Source organism: Fusarium coffeatum (genome assembly GCF_003316985.1).
Source record: "Fusarium coffeatum strain FIESC_28 chromosome Unknown BRIP53273_contig_357, whole genome shotgun sequence".
Classification (NCBI taxonomy): Eukaryota; Fungi; Ascomycota; class Sordariomycetes; order Hypocreales; family Nectriaceae; genus Fusarium; species Fusarium coffeatum.
The window spans coordinates 67,705-88,690 of record NW_022158146.1 but is presented as its reverse complement, the minus strand read 5'-3'; the positions used below and the strand labels follow the sequence as shown (position 1 = coordinate 88,690).

General features: G+C 49.2%; 6 protein-coding genes across 6 annotated transcripts; 3 read left to right on the top strand and 3 right to left on the bottom strand.

The window, feature by feature from the left end:
- Positions 1-175: 175 nt before the first annotated feature.
- FIESC28_11077 (uncharacterized protein) lies at positions 176-1,477 on the top strand (the record flags this gene model as incomplete). Its single annotated transcript, XM_031165207.1, has 2 exons — positions 176-698; positions 756-1,477. 2 exons carry the CDS (start codon positions 176-178, stop codon positions 1,475-1,477), a joined length of 1,245 nt encoding a protein of 414 aa, XP_031010759.1.
- Positions 1,478-1,829: 352 nt separating this feature from the next.
- On the bottom strand, positions 1,830-3,317 carry FIESC28_11076 (uncharacterized protein; the record flags this gene model as incomplete). The annotated part of the gene is made up of 1 exon (XM_031165206.1): positions 1,830-3,317. One exon carries the CDS (start codon positions 3,315-3,317, stop codon positions 1,830-1,832), a length of 1,488 nt encoding a protein of 495 aa, XP_031010758.1.
- A 5,180-nt stretch (positions 3,318-8,497) lies between these two features.
- FIESC28_11075 (uncharacterized protein) lies at positions 8,498-11,515 on the top strand (the record flags this gene model as incomplete). Its single annotated transcript, XM_031165205.1, has 6 exons — positions 8,498-8,639; positions 8,810-9,625; positions 9,677-10,298; positions 10,350-10,412; positions 10,464-11,112; positions 11,168-11,515. 6 exons carry the CDS (start codon positions 8,498-8,500, stop codon positions 11,513-11,515), a joined length of 2,640 nt encoding a protein of 879 aa, XP_031010757.1.
- Positions 11,516-11,915: 400 nt separating this feature from the next.
- FIESC28_11074 (uncharacterized protein) lies at positions 11,916-12,735 on the bottom strand (the record flags this gene model as incomplete). The annotated part of the gene is made up of 3 exons (XM_031165204.1): positions 11,916-12,089; positions 12,143-12,585; positions 12,687-12,735. The coding sequence occupies 3 exons, from the start codon at positions 12,733-12,735 to the stop codon at positions 11,916-11,918; spliced, it is 666 nt and encodes a 221-aa protein (XP_031010756.1).
- Positions 12,736-13,483: 748 nt separating this feature from the next.
- Positions 13,484-16,363, top strand: FIESC28_11073 (uncharacterized protein; the record flags this gene model as incomplete). Its single annotated transcript, XM_031165203.1, has 4 exons — positions 13,484-13,886; positions 13,941-15,677; positions 15,720-15,898; positions 15,953-16,363. The coding sequence occupies 4 exons, from the start codon at positions 13,484-13,486 to the stop codon at positions 16,361-16,363; spliced, it is 2,730 nt and encodes a 909-aa protein (XP_031010755.1).
- A 422-nt stretch (positions 16,364-16,785) lies between these two features.
- FIESC28_11072 (uncharacterized protein) lies at positions 16,786-20,291 on the bottom strand (the record flags this gene model as incomplete). The annotated part of the gene is made up of 3 exons (XM_031165202.1): positions 16,786-19,622; positions 19,674-20,180; positions 20,279-20,291. 3 exons carry the CDS (start codon positions 20,289-20,291, stop codon positions 16,786-16,788), a joined length of 3,357 nt encoding a protein of 1,118 aa, XP_031010754.1.
- Positions 20,292-20,986: the final 695 nt, after the last annotated feature.

Genomic DNA, 20,986 nt, shown 5'->3' with positions numbered 1-20,986 from the left:
CAACAACAACAACAACAACAAACCAAGAGACACGCTACAATGTTGGTTCACTCCCGTATGCATTTACGTCATCTACAGCTATGCTAACCTCGACGACAGGCGCATCACCCTCAATATATTTAACCCCCAGGCTGGGGAGCAGGATAGCCTGCTCACCCTCGAGATTTTCCCCGACATGACGCTGGCTACCCTTCGTGAATCTATCCAAGCAGAATCGACTATTCCTCCCACCTCGCAACACATCTATCACAACGGCCATTTGATTTCGGATGATGCGCAAACAATGGAACAGCTGCAGATTGCTGATGGAGAAATGTTGGCTCTGCACGTTAGAGACATGAGAGGTAGCACTGGCGTCCCGGAACAAGCTCGACGCCCTCAACCTAGGAGACCGGCTAGAAATGAGCAAGATCCGGAACTCATTCGACTTCAAATCCTTGGTCAGCCTGCGTTGAGACAGCAGCTTCAGTCTCAGCACCCTGAACTCGCAGCTGCAGTTGACAATCCCGAACGCTTCCGACAGATCTTCCATGATAGCCAGAACCGGGAGCAACGTGAGCGGCAAGAGCGTCAGCGGGAGATCGAGAGACTGAACGACGACCCTTTCAACATTGACAACCAGAGAAAGATTGAAGAAATGATTCGCCAAGAGAGAGTTATGGAGAACTTACAGAATGCTATGGAACATAACCCCGAAGGTAATTTAATATGGCATATTACGATGCGACCCAATTGCTGACTCGATATTCTCTTAGTGTTTGGCAGAGTCCACATGTTGTATGTTGATGTGGAAGTTAATGGCCACCCAGTTAAGGCGTTTGTGGATTCCGGTGCTCAAGCTACTATCATGTCTCCTCAATGTGCCGAGGCATGTGGAATCATGAGACTCGTTGACACTCGCTTCGCTGGTGTAGCCCGCGGTGTCGGCACGGCCAACATTATTGGTCGTGTTCATTCAGCTCAGATCAAAATAGGCAACTTGTTCTTGCCATGCAGCTTTACTGTTATGGAGGGCAAATCGGTCGATCTTTTGCTTGGCCTTGATATGCTGAAGCGATACCAAGCTACCATTGATCTAGCCAAGGACAAACTTTGCATCCAAGGCGAAGAGGTTCCTTTCTTGGGAGAGGCTGAGATTCCAAAGGATGAAGAAGAAGCAGTTGTACGAGAGCCGACTTTGCCCGGCCCTGATGGTACGACAATCGGTCAGCGTTCTGGAGCCGTTGTGCCTCCTGGTCAACAGCAGCAGCAGCAGCAGCCTTCAGCTACGCCGGTGCAGACCGCTCCACCTGCACAGGCCCCGCCTGCTGCACCTCAAGCTCAGCCGGCCGCTCAACCTGCTGCCCCGAGAACTAACATTTCGCCACAAGCTATCGAGAGTCTTGTATCGATGGGCGCAACCAGAGAGCAAGCTATACAGGCTCTTCAGGCTGCCGAGGGCGATCCCGACGTCGCCGCCGGTTTGATTTTCTTCTAGGCTATGAAAAACTCGGAACGGTATAACTGGCGTCAATACTAACTCGCATTGGGCGGTACCGGGGTCAGGACGGAAAATAACTAACATGGAGCGGGGAGCATAATGATAGATGACTGTTTTAGCACCTGTTTTAAAAGCGGACAGATAGAAAGATCTCGTTCTCTTCAAGGACATGGACAGCGAGTACAGGTATGACGTTTGCGTTGGAGCATGATAATTAGGAGTAACAAGATACAAGAATTACACGTTGTTATGCAGTACAAATTGCTCATCAGCTTTTGGTGCGGGTATTGCTCGTCGCAGTAACTAATCTATAAATGCCCATGGAATCTCAAATCACCCTTGTGTTTGTTTACCTGATCTTGTAGACACAAGGTTTCAGGACAGAGGCCTCGTTGACCTCTGGCTCCGCATCGATGGGATCTATCCTGCGAATGATTGGCCTCTTGCCCTTGGGGGGCTCTTGCTCCTTCACATGCTTTCCTTTTGTCGGTGATGCGCCCTTGATGAAGTGCATCTTGACAAACATCCTGTTGGACAGATCGATCGCCTCTCGGTCGCCCTGGAGGACAAATCCTCGTGATCTAAGCACCTCGACGAAGGCTGACACATCCGTCTCTCGGCGGCGGTCGTCTGCTCCATCTACCTCGATAGCCAAATCCTCGTCGTGCTCGGCATCGTTATCAGCACCCTTGCCCTTGCCCTTCTTGCCAGCAATGGCATTCTTCTTGCGGTTGCCGACACTGTGAGTCACGGGGGCGTTCTTATTTCGAATGGGACCGAAACGGCTCTTGATCTCGGCAACCCAGAGCTCACCCTTCCAGTGTAGAATACGGTAAGCCTCCTCGATAAAATCGACCCAGTTGGTGCCCATAAGAGCGAGACAGAAGACAGCAATGTTGATGGAACCGTCAGCGAGAGGTAAGTTGGCGATATCGGCCTTGGTGACTAGAGGGCTTGGGCTTTGAAGATCGTAACTCTTTACGTTGACGCGCAACTTCTTGTCATCTTTTTGAAGAGCCTCCGCAAGACGAGCATCACCACATCCGAGATCCGCAATGGTACACTCTTGCTGTGTGCGAGGCAATGGTGTCTTGGAGAGAGGCGTAGGGGGAGCTCCAGGTCTGCCCTTGCCTTGTTGACGGGCCTTGCCGCGAGCGCGGATATCCTTGAGGAAGCTGTCGACGGGGTTCTCAGGCCAAACCTTAACCTGGCGACGGAAACCCTCGTGGTACTCATCGAACATCTCGGGTGATTCAGCGAATAAGCTGAAGGCCTCTTCGGATGGGCGGGTGTAGAGTGTCTCGTTGAGATGTCGGAAACGCGCTGAGATGAGCTTCTCTCTCATAGAAGCTTGGAGGGAAGTGAGCTTGGGAGGAGCAGGAGGTAGCGGTGCCTTGACAACAGCGTCCTTTGCGGGCGAAGTAACATCCTCTGCTGAGGTATCCTCGGGCTTTTGCTTTTGCTTCTTATCCTTCTTCTGCTTCTTGGGCTTGGGCTGAGCCTCGGCCTCATTGGCATCGCCATCCTCTTTAACCTCCTGAGGCTGTTTCTCGCCCTCAGTCTTCTCACCCTCAGGCTTCTTTCCCTTGCCCTGCTTCTTCTGCCTCTTAGCAGACTGTTCAGACTTTTGCTGCTCCTGCTTCTCAGGCTTCTTGCCCTCAATAACAGACTCCCATAGATCCGCGACAGTTGAAGAGTCGACGTTCTTCTGCGCAGCAGCGTTGTTGTTGCGCTTGCGCTTGTTGGACTTTGCGCCGGGCGCGCTGTTATTATTCTTTGAAACAGTCTCAGCCTTAAGGCCGTCGGATGCGACTGACCATCCTGGAACCGCGAACATTTTTAAATAATGTCTGGTTTGTTTGTTGATGAAAGATGTGATGGATGAAGTCTCAGTCGTCGATAATTTTCGAGATCTGAATTTTTGCTAGGTAGTCGAGGTACGTACCTCAAGGGTCTGGGCAGATCCACCGAGTGGTCTGTGCACCTGCCGTATTTGGGTGTTAGCCAACTTCACCCACTGTCGTTTCAAGCAATGCTGTAAGTAAAGAGCCAATTGATGAGAACATTTTATCTTTTCTAAACTACTCATCGAACGGAAATTCCAAGACAAAGTAGCCACAGAGTAATCAGCATATTAGTATCTCAACTATGCCCAGACCCTCGCAAACCAGTTTGGATTTACATTTTTGATGAAGGAATTGTCTCTTAGCGATGGAACTACTCCATGCCTGATACAAGTTCCGCCGATAACTCGAATTAAGACAAAGTAAACCAACTCAGTAACAAAGTCCCAGCCCATAGATACTTAGGTACGTACGAAGAGAGTGAATCAGAGCCTCTCTATGTATGCTCACACCAAATAAGCTTAGCAGCATGTTACCTCTTTACCCAGGCTCGTTCTCAGACCAGGTTCAGACCATCGTCTTTGAGAAATACAGATGATGACTCAAGAGTTGAGATCTTTAGAGATGTTCCACAACCTTTAAAAGCATCAATACTTGTCCTGTTGTCATCCCAGCGGAATCACTCGTCTGCATCCCCGAATGTCATGACCCATCCAAATCGGTGGGATGCAAGCTTGCGAGAAGAGGTATCCTCTGTCTTCACAGTCACTCAGGCCCCATGATATGGCTTGGCATTGTCCTATAACCTGCCGTCCATCGCGGTGCATGCATCATCCATATCACCACTCGCATATTGTGCCATTCACGATAGCGGCTATGTGCAGAAATTGACTGGCAACTAGTATCATCGCATGACTAGTGACCTGCCACAGTAAAAGAGCCTCAAGACACACATACTGTTACCGAACGAGCAGTGGCGGCCATCAGGCCTCGAGCATTCGGCAACCTTAGGAGTGACTCAGTCAGTTCGAGACCACCTCTCATCAATGCACGGTTCCGACGACTTGAGATGACCTGATTTGCCACGATCAAGCGTGCTCTCATGAATACTTAATCTGAACACGAGGCACATGGGTCTTGACCTGCACTGATCAAGGTGGCGTCGTCCATTTTGAAGATTTCACAAAGCACGACAGGGACCAGACCGATATATCCATGGATGGAAAAGCTTGCCATGCTGTGGCGTTACGGCTAAGAAGGCAATTAGTTGGTGCCCGAGGCAATATGGATTCATCCAATGCTAAGGATAAGCGCACCATTTGGCCAACCGCTTGTTGATACATTGATCATTCGCGGCCAGCATCGCGTAGCGAACTCGCGATCCGAGCTTCAAGTCTTTGACAACGGGAGGAATGAAGATCGATGTTGGCGAGAATATCCCTTTGTCTACAGATTCCTCCTTTCCCACGGGTCCAGGTACAGATACAAAGTCCTTACTGGTGAAACAAACACAAAGTATGAAGCACAGGTATACCATAGCCGTAGGCCTCCAAAGACCTTGATCGCCACGACATTTGTTCAGAAGCGCCTGTACAACTGGTTGTAGCAGAGAAGACAATTCTCAACGCCGACTTGTTCTGAAATAGTCTCAGACATGTCTCTGTCGCCTACTTTACCAGACAACTTTAGTCGATTCACCATGAAAGAGTGAGTGATCATATCATATTCACGGTCCAACATCAGAAGAACAAAACCACTGCACGGGGGGTTCACGGCATAATTAGACGGCAAGGATCGGTCTTCCAATAGCGATCAATGCCGGTTCAAGACCAAGACCAAAGACCAAAGACCGAACGATGATGCAGAGAACCCTGAGGCTACGCAAAAGGGCAGCATGTTTCTACTGTACTGTGTTGTGCTCGCGCTGTGATTAGATGAGTGGTCGTACCCTTTTGTTGAATAGAGAGACAAGACAAGACAAGACGGGAAACGAAGGGTGTGCAACGCCGTGCTTTGTTTGTGTCACACCAACATTCCGTATACAGCTTAGTCGATGCTCGCGTCAAGTAATTGTTCTAGGATCATGAGGATGAAATAAAAGGAGCGTTGGTTACAAGCGTACAAGGGATCCCATATTCGTAGAGAGCAATACATAAACGTTCTTGGACCAACGGTCTGTAGTTAGCAACTCATCTGACGGCCCAACGGAGACGAAAGGGGGGTTGAAAATAATCCATGTGTGGAAAGAGGAACATGTTTAGGCTAGAATCTCGACTGGGCCTTGTGTAACAAACATGCATATGAGGTTTCTCAGTACAGTGATAAGTTAAGGTTGGCTACTAGGTATGGGATGGAAGGGAAGATCGGATTCTGGCAGCCGTTCGTTCGGAGGCTTCGGCGGACGGGAAGAAAGGAACCGTCCGAGAAGGGCCCGATAATACATGGGGTTAGTAGACGGAAGAAATGATTAATTATCATTTAGAGGAATTAAAATTGCAGCTTACACTTGAGGGTGGTCTAGGACTCTAAGATAGAGCCCGAGATGGTGGTGTAGGAGGAGCAGCCAGATCGTCACAGTGAGCCTTATTTAGTGCTGGCATTGCCAAAATAAGAAACAGGCACTGTACTGTGTAAGAAGGGAATTTCGTGCCGTCGTTACTGGTTCATAGACTGTCTCTTTTATCGTTGGGAGATGCAGACGAACTCCAAGTTGAATACAGATCGGAATTGGCGGAGTTTCCAATAAGGTTGACAGAGCAGGCTAAGAAACTCTGATTCTCTTGACAATAGAATTAAATTACGTATAGGTTGAGCACGTAGCATTGGTCGGTTTGAGGTTCATATTGTCTTTGCTTGGCGCCAATTTGATACCTACCAGTGTAGACGAAATGTATAGCCTACGTAGGGAGTCAGTTGCTTATTCCTCATCAAACAGAGACGCCTTTTTATGATAGATCCTTTCGCATCATTCTCCGTGTATAGACGGGATTTACAGTCAAATAGCCAAACTAAAAGCTAGCTCTGCAACCTGGACAAGATACGGGAACCTAGACAAGCTAAATTACAAGACATTTGCTAGGCCAACGTTTAACTTCACTACGATAGTGTCTTGGTTATTAGCGCCTGCAGTCATCAAGCGGCAGTTCCAGTTCCAGTTCCAGTTCCATAAGCGCGTGCCCTGCAAGAAGCAAGAAGGAGGGCATCAATGATATCGTTGTTCTTTTCTTTAGCCTCATGAGGGTCTGGTTGAGCCAATCTAGACCCCTGTCATCTGTTGAGACTAGGAAGCAAACTACATTAGGAGCTATCGATGTTGATCCTTCGAGTGATTGATGCAAGGTCAAACTTGGACAGTTATCACCAAAATATGTACCACTATGTTAGCGATGATATAATAGAGCCCTCTCCGCGTATTCAGAGGGTGCAACAGTATGGTTTTATTCTCGGAGATAGACTAGACGCCGCTCTCATACCAGTATTGTTGCTGTGCCTCGGAGCCGCTGCTATTGATCGCCCATCCCCCATGGTTAAAAAAAGCAAAGTGAAGATGCCTTCGACTCGACTCAACTCAGCATTCAGGCAAAAATACTTGGTGTCTCTCCAACTTTCGTCTGTGCCACCCACCCTTTCTCTCCTTATTGTCTTATCCGCAAGGGTTAAAATAGAGAGTAAAAAAATAAGAGGGAAGAAAATGAAACGTGAGATCTGATATTCTGGGCCTGGAAGTTACCGGCATTTCCACCGGGGCGCTCGGCATCTTGAATCTCTTCTCTCCACTTGCTACGGTAGATTTAGATCCGGTAGGCTCTTTATCTTGCTCTAGGCTCATCAACAGGGGTTAACTTTTAGTTCACTTATACCTATCCGGCACTACAGCGCCTGCTTCAACACTGTGTAAAGGCAGGTAGGTACAGAGTCAACCTGCCTTGCCTTACCTTGTCTAGTGTAGTGCACTTTCCTATTATTCTACCATGCCAATTTAGGGGAAGGCGCCATCCAAGCACTCAACCATCACCGGAAAGAAAGAACTGCCCCCCCACAGTAGAACGGGGGAAACCACCACAAGCATCCCCATTGCCCATCATCCACCGTCCACCGTCCGTCCACTCCACAACATCCGACTTGGTTACCTTATTCTATCTCAACTTCCGATGCACTTCTAAACTACTTTGCCTCAATTAGACAAACCTATTTTGAATATCTCCTCACCAATCCAACAGGCATCTCCGGCAACGCATCACTGCCCTTCCTCGGCCCTTTCTCGTTTGGTTCCTCATCAAAGGCATCCACTCAACTGCTTCAATACCAAGCTTGACATTTAACGTCACCAAGTCCTGTCGATCTCCTGGACCCCTCTTTCTCTCATAAATCAGAGGTCTTTATCACTTGGGCTATAATACTTTCACTCGCAAAAGGGAGAACCATACATATCAGAGACAAACCAACAGGCCATCTCAGACAAGCATCTACAAGACCAGACCTGACCTTACCTCAGGGCGAGACAAAGGACAGAACCTTGACTGAACACAAGTTCGTCATCATACCCTTGACTGAGTTCCCTGCCCTGTCGCCGGCCAGACTCCAGATTCCAGACTACCAGTTCTCGCTCCGACGGCCCAGTTGAATTGGGCAAACCGCCGACTTTCAAGTCACACCAGCATGTTTCAGTTGTTCCATCACTTGCCTCCAGAAGCTTCCCCATAACTTAACTTCATCCATACAGCGGTCCGTGTCTTTCTCTGTTCTACTTGCGTTGCGCTCTTCTGGATCTTCTCCAAAGATACAATCTTTTGGCCAACTACATCACTGCTTCTCTCCTCGCACCAACAGTACTGTACGCACCGTTCCATTTCTTCTACTCTACCGAACTTTCAAGTCGTGATTTTGAATATTGTTCATTGTTTCTCAATGAGAGATAGTTCCACTTATTGTTTCTTCTCCATGTTCGCTCGGCTCTAACCTTCATCCTACAGACTAGGCCATTTCCAGTTCAAGTTCGCTGGCTGTTCATCTACCGATTGCTACTTATACAACTAGCGTGACTCGGTAACATGGCTTGTTAAGATTGAAGCCTTGAATTACATACTTGACATTCCCAACATCGTCATGTAAATTGTTTACCTACCTGGAGAGAATTGTATGGACTTGAAAAATATCTGGGAAATCGTATATCATGGATAGGGACCAGGCTACGTCTGCATCGGCATCTGTCAACCAAAAGGCTCCTGCGGATTCCCATCAGCAAGACGAAGGAAGAGACGACCCGGATCGAAAGAGAAACAATATTCGCAAAAGAACAAAAACCGGATGCTTGAGTAAGTTGCCTGCCTGAGGGACCCTTTACAAGCACAATATGAGGATAGCGACACTGACCCAAGCTCTCATGAAGCTTGCCGAAAGCGCCGAATAAAATGTGACGAAGGAAGGCCAATATGCAACAATTGTATCAAATCAAAGCGACAATGCGAGGGCTACAACCAACGAGTCATCTTCAAGCACCCGATGGGCGCAATACAGGAAGGTCCCTATGGCCCTGCTTACTATCCTCCCGGATCTGCGCATCCTGGTTACTTACAGCCAAAGCCGTCTTCTCAAGGACCATTGCCAATGATTGCTCCTAAACCACCATCGTTCGGCTACAATGGACACCAACCAGCACCTTATGGGCACTATGCTCATGGGCAAGGAGCTATGCAACCAGGACCAAATCCATACGACTTCAACGCTGGATCAGCTTCCCATCCTTGTAACCAAGCCAACGGGATGACGCCTCCTGAACCGCCAATACATTATAATAGGCCACCGCCAGATCCACGAGATCAGTATGGCATGCTTCCTTTCAATGGGCAATACGGTCCACCTTACCCAATTGTTGTCCAGGCAGAGCCCCTGCCCGTCAAAAAGGGAAGTATGGACACGAACCAAACAGAACCCGCCCCTAGCATCGAGTACGAAGACCTTGATATACCAGAGGACGATGCCTCAATGGGCGAATCAGATGATGAAACACATGATCCTCGACAGGTTCTGGGACCTGTAATGAAGCAGTTTAATGGAACATGGGATACGAACGGCACGAGAGTTAGGACCTTTTCGACGTTTGCCCAGTGCAATATTCTGTCTGATTACACAGCTACGGCCAGAATAACAGAACTCAAGGACCCTGCGATGTTGCAGATCTTTATGCATTTCATCCAAGTCACAGGCCCAAGCATGTCACTATACGAAAGACATCCTTTCGATCATACTGGCGAGAATTCCTTTGACCCTACCCCGAAAGGCGCTAACAACTTATGGAGTTGTAAGTTATCTCATGGCAAGAACAAAACATACAGGACTAATCGTTTCCCAGATACCTTCCCTGTCATATCCTTGAACCATCCTGCATTGCTTCACTCCATGCTTGCTTTGGGTGCCTTGCAAATAGCCAAGTTACAAAACATCCCGGCTACAGCCGCCATGAAACACTACCACTTGGCGATTCGAAGAATTGCTAGGAACGTGAACACACCCCTGAGACGAACGCAGCCTGCAACCATAGCTGCGACACTATTATTGTCATACTTCGAGGTTTGGTCGTCGGACCATACCAAGTGGTGCAACCATCTTCTAGGAGCTCGGATTTTGTTCAGCGAAATACCTCTAAGGGAGATGTCAAGGAAGTTCTTGCCAGTCAAACGCTTCAAGCAGGCAGAAAAGGATGCACAAAACCAGAACCAGATGGACAGCTTCTTCCCTGGTTTGAGCATACCGTCTCAGAGCGAACTCAACGATCACGACTACGAACTGTTGCAAACAATATCAGGTCAGAACATCACAGCGGAAGACTATGGGCTTGGGAAAAATCAAGGAATCGATCCATCCAGTCCGGTAACAGATAGAGACATCGAGCATTACGAGAACGTACGAGATCTGTTCTGGTGGTACTGCAAAATGGACGTTTACCAAAGCATGCTGGCTGGTACTAGACTATTGTAAGTCTTCGCACTATCTTCTAACACTGAGTTTCTAACCAACTACTATAGCATGAACTACGAATCTTGGTCTCAGTGCCCACCTCGAGCACCAATATCGAAACTTGAAGCCATGTGAGTAAGAACTATAGTGTGCCCGGGCTACAACTAACTTACCAACCCAAGCTATGGCTCATATGATCATTTGATGCTGTTACTTGGCAGACTTGCAGATTTCTCTTCCAAAGATATTCCGCGAAAGAAACGTGCGGGTCAAGCTAGAGGCCCTCCCCCAGGAGCCGCCGGAAGTTCACCACCGCCGTTTAACGGTATTCTTCCCACAGATGGCAAGTTCCAGGTTCCAAGGGGTTTCACACCGCCAAAAGAGACATCACCCCAGAGCGACTCTACAGAAGACAGTGATTTGGACGAGAGTTACCACATAGCTCTAGAAGAGTGGGAGTCCATCAAGCGAGGATTCGAAGCATACGAGAGCAAACTGGGTCCGGAATTTCAACCACTTAAGCCCGAGTTCTCAGACAAGCGAGACTCGCCGTTCGGAATGACCATGCAGTATCGAACGTTCTCTGTGGCAGGAATCTGGATGAACTTCTATATGGGCATGATCAATCTCATGCGATGCCACCCCTCCATGCCTCCTGCAGCCATGCAGGCAGCAGGTATGGCAGCACCTCAGACAGGTCCTTACTCAAACAAGCTGGGACGAATAGCAGCTGGTTTGTCAGAAGATGTTTCGCAGGCTACAGAGATTACCACCCTTGTCAGTGCTGCATTTATCGAGAGCTGCTTCTGCCTCTTTGTGGCAGCGATCGAGGTATGTGGATGATTGATTGTAAAATTGCTCAGGTACCTGGCTAACACTGTATTAGTATCGAGACGAGCAACAACGACATTGGGTGATAAGGCACCTGCGCGACATTACCAGATTAACTGGATGGCAATCAGCAGAACGCATCGCTACAGGATGCGAGTCGTCTTGGATGAAGGCTGCGCAACTCGGCCGTGGACCTCCTTATGTTAGGGCCGCTGAGACCGAGCCAGTACCTGTCGCCAGATGGCAGGCTCCCCGGCAAATCGACCGCTTTATTCAAGAAGCCGATACTGGCGAAATCCGACGGCAGATTCACGTACCCAAGGTCGAGCGAGCCCAGTTTGCGTTGGGTCTGCTCAGTGTGGAACGTGATTTTGAGGCTCTCGATCTCCAAGATGACAACTAGTCGAACCGAGGTGTGAAATGTTTTGTTATATATAGGGCATGGATACTTTCTTGAATCTTTGTATAGCACGCCATCTCTCAGTATCCGTATTTTGGATAAGCGTATCATAGGGATTTTGAAACGGACAAAGGAAGGAAGGGAAAGAGACGAAAGTATTGTTCATGAGTCGCATTGGATAGGAGGTAGTTCTAGATCTGGCGCTGCTTGCAGTGGGTACCGTTACAGTACATTAATGATACATACATAATATTGACCTCTTATGAGGCTATGGGCGCTCTCACCAAAAATTCCCTATATGTATCTTTTTGGTGAGCCTATCATTATACGCCTTGGATGCCCTCAAATCTGGGTGTCTCTTGTGTCTATTCGTAATTTCTCTTGATTCATGAGTAACATGTCCTTAGTTGGCTGGCAGTCGCTCCACGACTGAAGCCATCTCCTCGTCTGTGTATATTCTGAAGCCCTTCTCCTTGGTTACGCTAGCCAACTGCACGTTCTTGGCATCCAACTTCTCCTCCATTACCTGCTTCAATGTCTTGAGAACAAGAGTCTCTGCGTCTGTGAGAGTCAGGGACTATGGAAATATCAGCAATTCTGTTGGTACAAAGGTGCAACACGGGAGCTCACCTTGTGGTACTCGTTCTGGAGCTCAGCCTGGGCACCTTCCGAGCCAGAGCCAATAGCCTTGGCGTCGTAACGGTAAAAGGTACCACTGGGCTCAGCGTGGAACAGCTGAGGACCATCCTCGTCGAAGCCAGCAATGAGCAGAGCAACGCCGAAAGGTCGACTCATGATAGTCTCCTCTCCGTCAGCACCCTCACCGAATCGCAGGGCGAGATCGCAGATGGCCTGGGTGCAGCTCTCAACGCGGAGAGGCTCGTTGTAGTTGAAGGCGTGGGACTGGCTTTCGACTCGGGCGTGCTCGACCATGGAGCGGGCATCGGCCTGGAGACCGGACATGGCACAGCCAATGTGGCGGTCGATCTCGACAATCTTCTCGACGGAGGAGGTCTCGAGGAGGGTCGAGGTAACGCGCTTCTCGACACCGAGGATGACACCCTCGGAGGTGGCTACGCCGATGGCCGTGGAGCCAAGCTTGATGGCCTCGAGAGAGTATTCGACCTGGAAGAGACGGCCTTCGGGGGAGAAGGTGTTGATGCCTCGGTCTGACGGAGTGTTAGTCGAAGATCGGGCAACGTAGAAGATCTATAGATTTCCATAGAAAGACAGGGTGAACATGCCGTATTCGGATCTTGCCATAAACATCTTGGCGGTTTGTGTGTGGTGATGATAGCTAGACTGAAGAAGGGCGGGTGATTCCTAGTCTATGAAGAGGTCAAGTTCGTGTGTAGAACTTTCCTAAGCGAAATGGCGAATTGGTTTTCGTGAGATGGAGTCGAAGTCGGCGTGGGAGGAGTCGTGATGGGGAAGGCTGAAAGAGTGAGAGTCAATCAATGATGGGAGTGAGGATGCGAGCTCTGGTGGAGTTGCAGGCAAGCAGTCCGCCTACGTAGCCAGCCAGCCAGCAGCCAGCCGCGCTACAAGAGAAGCTGGAGCCTTCCAGTTTGTTAGTGGACAGCCACAGTTTTGCGCCACACTCTGAATTGGATACAGCCTGACAAGATATTAATTCAGCTATACTCTGTATTTAAAGTAGCATTGAATTGATAGACGATAAAGTTAATTGGATAACTACCAGTATATAGTAGAACTACTAGAATGGCTTGAATAATATAGTATAATTTGTACCCTGTTAAATGCTCTGCATGAATTATTGACTCTATCCGCAACCAAACAACTGAACCAACCCCACGTCACGTCGACCCAGGCCTCGTCGCGCGTTTCAATTGGGCACAAACACTTACAGCTCCCCCAAATCAACAACTCTAAGCTAGAGGCGTCTATATCCGCGACTACACCTCGAGAGCTTCTTCTCCCTTCACAGATGTAGCCCAGTCCTGCTGAACAATGTCTTCCGGCGCACCACGACCATCGGGCCGAACAAGCGCCAACGACTACCGCGACGATAGGCCCCGCGTCTCAGCAGCAGCAGCAGCAGCAGCCAACCTCAAGACCGAACGCTCCGATTCTCGCAAGGGTCCCTCGCCTCAGCCCAACTTTTCTGGTGCTCATAAACGTTCTGCTTCGACGAATCCTAGGGCTGCGAGTCGTCATGATGAAGAGCGCCGATTCGAGTCGAGGAGGGTGACAGAACGCAGCTTTGAAGCTCAACTTGAGCGCGTGGTACCAAGAACCACGAGTCCGGAACGAGCACATCGACGCAATGCTGCTTCAGAAAGTAGAAATACGTCGAAAGCACCGAGAAATGATATACCAGAAGCTCGGCAATCGAGAGCTGAGACTCCTATGGGTCTGTTACTCTGAATTATGGACCTCAAGATCGCAAGACTGACTCGTTATACAGTACCATGGAACCCTGAAGCAACCCTCCTACCACATACGACAGCACCATTAGCCTGTCGAATATCCATACCGCCTCTCGCTTCGACCATACCACAAGCGCCCCAGCCAACTCCTCTGGGTGAGCTGAGCCTGGAGCTCCAAGAAGCTGCTATAGTAGAGGACCTCCTTTTTGTCTTCATGGGATATGAAGGACAGTATATCAGATTCGCCAAGGGATATAACCCCAATGAAGAGCGAGACAGATTATCAGGACCCAGTTTCAGAACGCTGCCAGGCCTTGATCCGAGTCTGCAGGACCTGACTCAGTCAATGCTCAAGATGGCAACATACTATTCCGCTCTGGAAGCTTTCGTTGATGTTCAGAGTCGAGAGGAGTTTGGCGCTGTAAACCACGCTCTTTGCGCATCAATACGCAAGTTTCTACAAGACTATCTTGTTATGATTGCGCAGCTTGAGACTCAATTTCTCACCAGCGAAACGTTCACTGTACATGTGCTCAACATTCATACCATGTCCACCAGCCAGATGATGCTACAGCTTTACTCACTCGCCCATGAACTACTCAAAAAGAACGCTCTGCTTGATGATGAGACCGATGAATCTGAAGATAGTGGCGATGATTTCGAGAACATCCTTGAGAGGCTTCAAGATGGAGGCGACTTAATGCCAGGAAACATGACTGGTAAAAAGATATACAAAGGTGGCGTGGTTCTTGGCTTAATCACAAAACGACTGGAGTCTTTGTCGGGAGATCCATCAGCTCGAGCGCTGCTAACAACTTTACTGCGGGATGCCAGTAAGCCTTATATGTCTATGCTTAACGGATGGCTCCATCATGGTTCAATTCATGACCCCCATGCAGAATTCCTCATCAAAGAGCAAAAGAGCATTCGCCGTGAAAGGCTGGAGCAGGATTATACCGATGAATACTGGGAGAGAAGATACACAATACGAGATCACGACGTTCCGCCACAACTCGAGGGCGTCAAGGACAAGGTTCTATTAGCTGGGAAGTACTTGAACGTTGTTCGAGAGTGTGGTGGCGTTGATGTTAGCAAAGTTGCCAAAGACGTCCCAGCTTCATTCGACGACAACCGATTCCTCGAAAACGTCAATAACGCCTACGCTCATGCCAACGAATCCCTCATGCAACTACTCCTCACAGCTCACTCACTACCCGCGCGTCTACGCTCTCTCAAGCACTACTTCTTCCTCGACCCATCAGATTACTTCTCTTACTTCCTCGAGCTGGGCGCTTCTGAATTGCGCAAACCTGTCAAGTCTGTTAACACCGGCAAGCTGCAATCTTTACTGGATCTTGTCCTGCGCCAGCCCGGAAGTCTTGTCTCCCTTGATCCGTTCAAAGAGGATGTCAAGGTTGAGATGAATGAGACTATCCTTACAAAAGCTCTGCAGCGTGTTGTCAACATTACTGGTATTGAGCAGGGCGAGGCGCTGCAGCCTCTAGCTAACCAGCCTGTTGACAACGACAAGAATGCTGTGGGCTTTACATCTTTACAACTCGACTACTCTGTCCCATTCCCCGTCTCACTCGTCATCAGCCGAAAGACTGTGTGGCGATACCAAGCCCTCTTCCGTTACCTACTTTCTCTACGCTATCTAGAGTCACAACTCTCGACTACGTGGCAAACACAGACTCGAGGCGTCAGCTGGGCACACAAAGGCGGCTCGAGAAAACTCGAAATCTGGAAACGACGCGTTTGGACGCTTCGTGCCCGTATGTTGGTCTTTGTACAGCAACTACTCTACTTCTGTACAGCTGAAGTCATTGAACCAAACTGGAATAAGTTCATGTCTCGTTTAAAGACGAAGGATGAGGATGTCAATTCAACCTCTGGAGGCCCGACGCGAACCGTCGATGAGCTTATGCAGGACCATGTCGACTTCTTGGATACATGTCTCAAGGAATGCATGCTCACCAACAGCAAACTATTGAGAGTAAGTCTCGCCTCAATACTAATCGCTTCCAACCATAACTAATTTACCTTCTAGATCCACTCCAAACTCATGCAGACATGCACAATCTTCGCCGCCTACACAAACTGGCTCACCCGCGAGCTCGAAAAGTCAGACCCAGATCTTTCGGGCACCAACAAGCCCACAACCATGACAGCAGACCAGTGGAAGCGCTTCCAAATGACCAAGGTAGTTCAACGCGGCTCTACGTCAGCCAACGGGGACTCTGCCGGGAATGGTGACGCAGACGCCCGTATTGATAACCTGTTTGAGATCATCCGTAAATGGGAGGGCAATTTCAGCCGTCATCTGCAAATTCTGCTTGACGCGCTCAACCATTATGCTGCGACGGAGACGGTGGTGTTGCTTAGTCTTTGTGCGCGCTTAAGTACTGCGAACCAAGGAACAGAGTACGCTGGTCTGCGGCAGGAAGAAGAGTCGACATAGAGTATAGAGATTTGTCAGACGAAAATGGTTGGTAGGGGAGAGGCGTTATAGGGGCTAGTAGATTGGGTTCATTGTAAAACTAAGATACCACCGAATCATTCAACCTTGACAGTCAATCGAGCATTTCAACGATATGAGAAGTACGCGCTTAAAGTCGTGAATTGTCTATATCATAAGGTCCCATTTGTCCTCCCCTAAAGGTCCGGGTCCCAGTTACGCCATGCCATATAGCAGATCCCAGGATTGTATTTTGTAGTGTCGCATGCCACCCAGGCCACGAATCCCATGATGCGAACCCAGAAGAATGAAAACCATCTCGTGAGAGTCGAGTATAGCAAATAATGATAGTAAAAAGAAAATCACACCGAAAACGCCTGTTTCATGCGGTCATTATTGCTCCATGAACCGAATCCATTCATCACTCATTTGAAAAGACTTCGCAAATCCATCAACTTTTGCCTGGCTGCCTCAGCCTTATCCAAGGTCCTGTTCTGACCATCCATGCTCAGACTGGCAAGCTTCTTTTTCTTCTCTTGAAGCTCCAGCATTTTCTCTTCGAAACTGTCCTTCATAATGTATCGAACGGTGCGAACAGGTCGTTTCTGTCCCAGTCGGTGGACACGGTCGATAGCCTGGGCCTCAGCCGCCGGGTTGTACTGCGGTTCCATCACGTATACGCTGTTTCCAGCGGTCAGGTTCAGGCCCAATCCACCAGCCATGATGGACACGAGGATTACATGGACACTATTGTCCTCTCGGAACCTGTCCATGGCGGTGGTTCGTTGTGTGCGGCTCATGCTTCCGTCCAGTCTGGTAGATACGATCCCGTTGTTATCGAGAGCGAGCTCAATAAGATCCAGATGGGATGTCCAGCCAGAGAAGACAACCGATTTGAATGGTGGTTCGTGCGGGTTTGCCTCGCTTGCCGCCTTTGACTTCAAAAGATCCTCGAGCAAAGCACGGGTCTTGGTGTGAGGACCGTCGTATTTGTCAAAGTTCTTGACAGCATTTCGCGACTTTGGCTTGGCTGGACCGTCATGCTCCGCGTCCACTTCCCTTCGGTGAAGTTGAACAAAACAGTGTCGCACATACGCGTTGCAAACTGGGCAGTTTCCGCTGTTCTGACCAGGTGCTGTCACCGACTTGACCCGTTCTTTAAACATCTTGATGCAAGATCGGCATATGACATGGTAGCAAGGTGTCATGAAACCCAGGATATCATCCTGTCCTTCTGCTTCGATGTTGGAGCTCTCGTTAGAACCAAGCTTCCTGCTGCATTCTATACATGCGTCGTTGTTAGTCTCTTGCATCAGAGTGAACATCTCGTGTGCCTTCTGATCGGACAGAGCTGGCTTGTTGTTATCGTCGTCGTCATCATCTATGTCAATTGCCATTTCCGCAGACATTCCTTGCAATGCATCCAAGTCAGCGTCATTGAGGAGATCTTTTCCATGTGCACACAGCAGACGAAGTCGCAAAATTGCCTTGAGAATGTGTATGTAAGTGTTGCCGCCGAGTGCTTGACCGCCGTTATGGGTCCCCGCGAGGACTTTCACACGATCCTGGGCGTTCTTCGCAAACAATTCGTAGATACTGCGCTCATCCTGGCTGAAATCAAGTTTGACAACAAGGTCCTCTCGAGGAGGCAGATCGATCTTGTCTTTCAATCGGCGCAGCGTGATTGTGTCGACGAGAATTCGCAGTTTTGGCACGATCTCGGGATCGCAGGCCTTGAAGGGTTCCACAATATATCGGAGGAACTTGGTTCGATCATGGAAAGGATGTAGTCGAAGGAAAGCCAGAAGAGCCGCAAGATCGTCTAACCTGTTCTGTACAGGCGTACCGGTAACAGCCCATCGTCTATCGGCCTGCAGCCTACAAATGGCCTTGAACTGGAGAGTGCTGTGCTCACGAATCATATGAGCCTCATCCAGCACAATTCTGAACCACCCAATTTGCTCCAGGGGATATTGGCCTTCCTTTCCTTTTCGACGAGAACTAAGTTCGTTTGATACGGAGCCGTATGTCGTAATCACGAGATCGAATGTTGCGAGCCTGGCTGGGTCCTTGATTCTGTTGGGGCCATGGTAGATATGGTAAGTAAGAGAGTTAGGCCGGATGTGCTGCTTGATTTGCTCTTCCCAGTTCGTTACCGTACTGAGAGGACAGACGAGCAAAGTAGACCTTGCGTTTTGCATCAAAGGCGTCAGAGCAAGAGTTGGCTGCTGTGATAGAACCTCGTGCTTGGTCGGCTTCTGCTCTGGTGCTTCTGGCTGGACGGGTGCCTGCCGCTCCCACGTATAGGCTTCGTTAGTGGAGGTTGTGATCAAAGATAGAATGCTCAGCGTTTTGCCAAGGCCCATCATGTCAGCTAGGATCCCTCCTCGAGTTTCCACTGGAGGCTTGGCTTGATTCTGTCCGGTGATAACATTGAAGTATATCTTTTGGCCATTCTGTCCCCATTTGTCTTGCCAAAAGGAAACCATTGTTTTCTCCTGAACCTGGGCCTCACGAGGCCTTTCTTTCGTCATCATAAAGAACAAGCCTTGTTTCTGGTGCTTAAGTAGAGGCGTCAAAATGTCTGGACTGGGTTCCATCTCTGGCAAGTCGTCGTTTCGTGTGAGGGAATCGAAGACGCCCATAACTTCTGAACGAATCTCCTCCACGGTTCGGTTGGTAAATGTACTTCCAAAACCACCAGAAGTCATGCCGTCGTGGACAGGATTGGTCGGGTAAGACCTCGGAGGCGGAGGACGATATTCAAGAACGTGCGGGTTTTGAACTCGGATACCCTTTTGGACAAGGTAAGGGGCTAGCAACTTCTGGCCAAACTTGTTCAAGTGTGCCCCTACGTTCCTCGCGTACTTGATCGGACCATACATAACAATATCGAGGTCGTATGATCGTGAGGTGGGTTGTCCCGGCTCGTCGCCAGGCTTCTTGGGGTGGGGTGGAATTCGTACATCCGTTCTCAAGTGGATGTTCGAATCGAGAAGAGGAGCTACAGCTCGGGCACTATTAGCTTCAACCAACCCAATGATCTGGCGTGTGTGATCATATGCTTGTATCTTGAACGAGGGATCATTAATCTGTCGCTTGAGCACAACTTTGATGGCGGGTTGATAGCCCGGCCCCCAAATACTCTTCGTACCCGGCTTCGGTGAGGGAACTTGAGTGCAGCTCAGGTGAGCTTTGATCATGCCGTAGCATACTTCCTCTTCTCGGGGATCTTGCACGACGACATCGTCATCGTCATTTCCTGGCCGTGTTAGCAAAGGTCTTTAGTCAGGACGAAGAAGCAGGTGCTTACCACTGGTGAGATCAACTGTCATCATAGAAGGTGAAGCAGTTGAGCTGTTAGCTTCCTTGCGTTTATCTGTAACATATTGTCCCAACATTCCGCCTCCACCCTGGACCGGAGTCATGAATTGATGCACTCCCTCACTGTCCTCGGTTCTCCGTCGCTTTGGTTGAGGAACCACAGAACGATGTTGAACATTATTCATACGCTCAATAAAGTTACCTGTACCATTGAAACCATTTGCATAACTACTGCCTGGAGTAGAAGATCGGCTAGAGGGGCCAGCAGATGGGGTATCATTAGGACTGGAGAATTGAAAGACCATGGAGCTGTTGTTGCTATTCATGTTCATGTGAGGTCGCTGTTGGAAACTTTGATTATGCTGCAGAGTAGAAGGAGAGAAATGCCCATGCGTGGTGTTTGCAAGGTTCGGGCTGGAAGCCGCTCTGTGGTTTGGCTGCAGCAGAGCGGCCGGGTTCCATGGTGGAACACCGCTTGCGGAGTGAGATGGCTGGCCTAGACAAGGTCAGATATGGAACATGAAATGGATTTGGAGGTTGAAAAGGTGGCTGATAATATAGCCAGAAGGATTAACGACTGGCAAAAGAACTTACCATTTGTAGCCATCTCTTTAAAGTGGCCGCGGGTGGCAGGCGGCTAGTTGCAGGATGCAGGTTGTTGAAGGTGTTGGGCGGGTCAGTTGGATGAGAAGAGGTGCTACTCTCATGAGAAGTATTGCACCGTGAGGTGACTATTAAGTATCTAAAAGATACAAGAAACGAAAGAGTAAAAGGGAAGGAGTGTAAAGTTCACGTTCACGTGCCCAACGTCCAGATGAAATTGCGTTTGGTCTTGAATGTCGAGACGAGATGATGCTTGATCTTGAATGTGCAAAGGCGAAACAATGCGATGATAAGCCGCCTCTATATTCGTTATCAGGGACGAGGGGCAAGGAAGAAGAGGGACGGGAACAGGGCACCCCAGTTTCACGGAGGCAAAAGTAGAAGTAGAATGAGCCTCTATCGCAACCGAGTCGAGGATGATTCAAACCCTTGAATCATTTAGGGGAGAAGAGAAGATGGAGGAAACCCGAGGGAGGAAGAGTAAGAGTTTGTATTGTAAAGTAACCTGAGGTAGGGGTAGGCTGCCTTGGGTATTGCGCATAAAGCGCTGTGCTGTGCTGTGCTTGTATGTTAGTAGATTTTGGGGATTGGGGAAGCACGTCCCCTGGCGCGTGACAAAGCGTGACTTTCGCAGTCAAGATCTGAGTTGCAGTGGTCACGCAGCCACAAGTTCACCATAAAGGTGGGCACCTTCTGCCT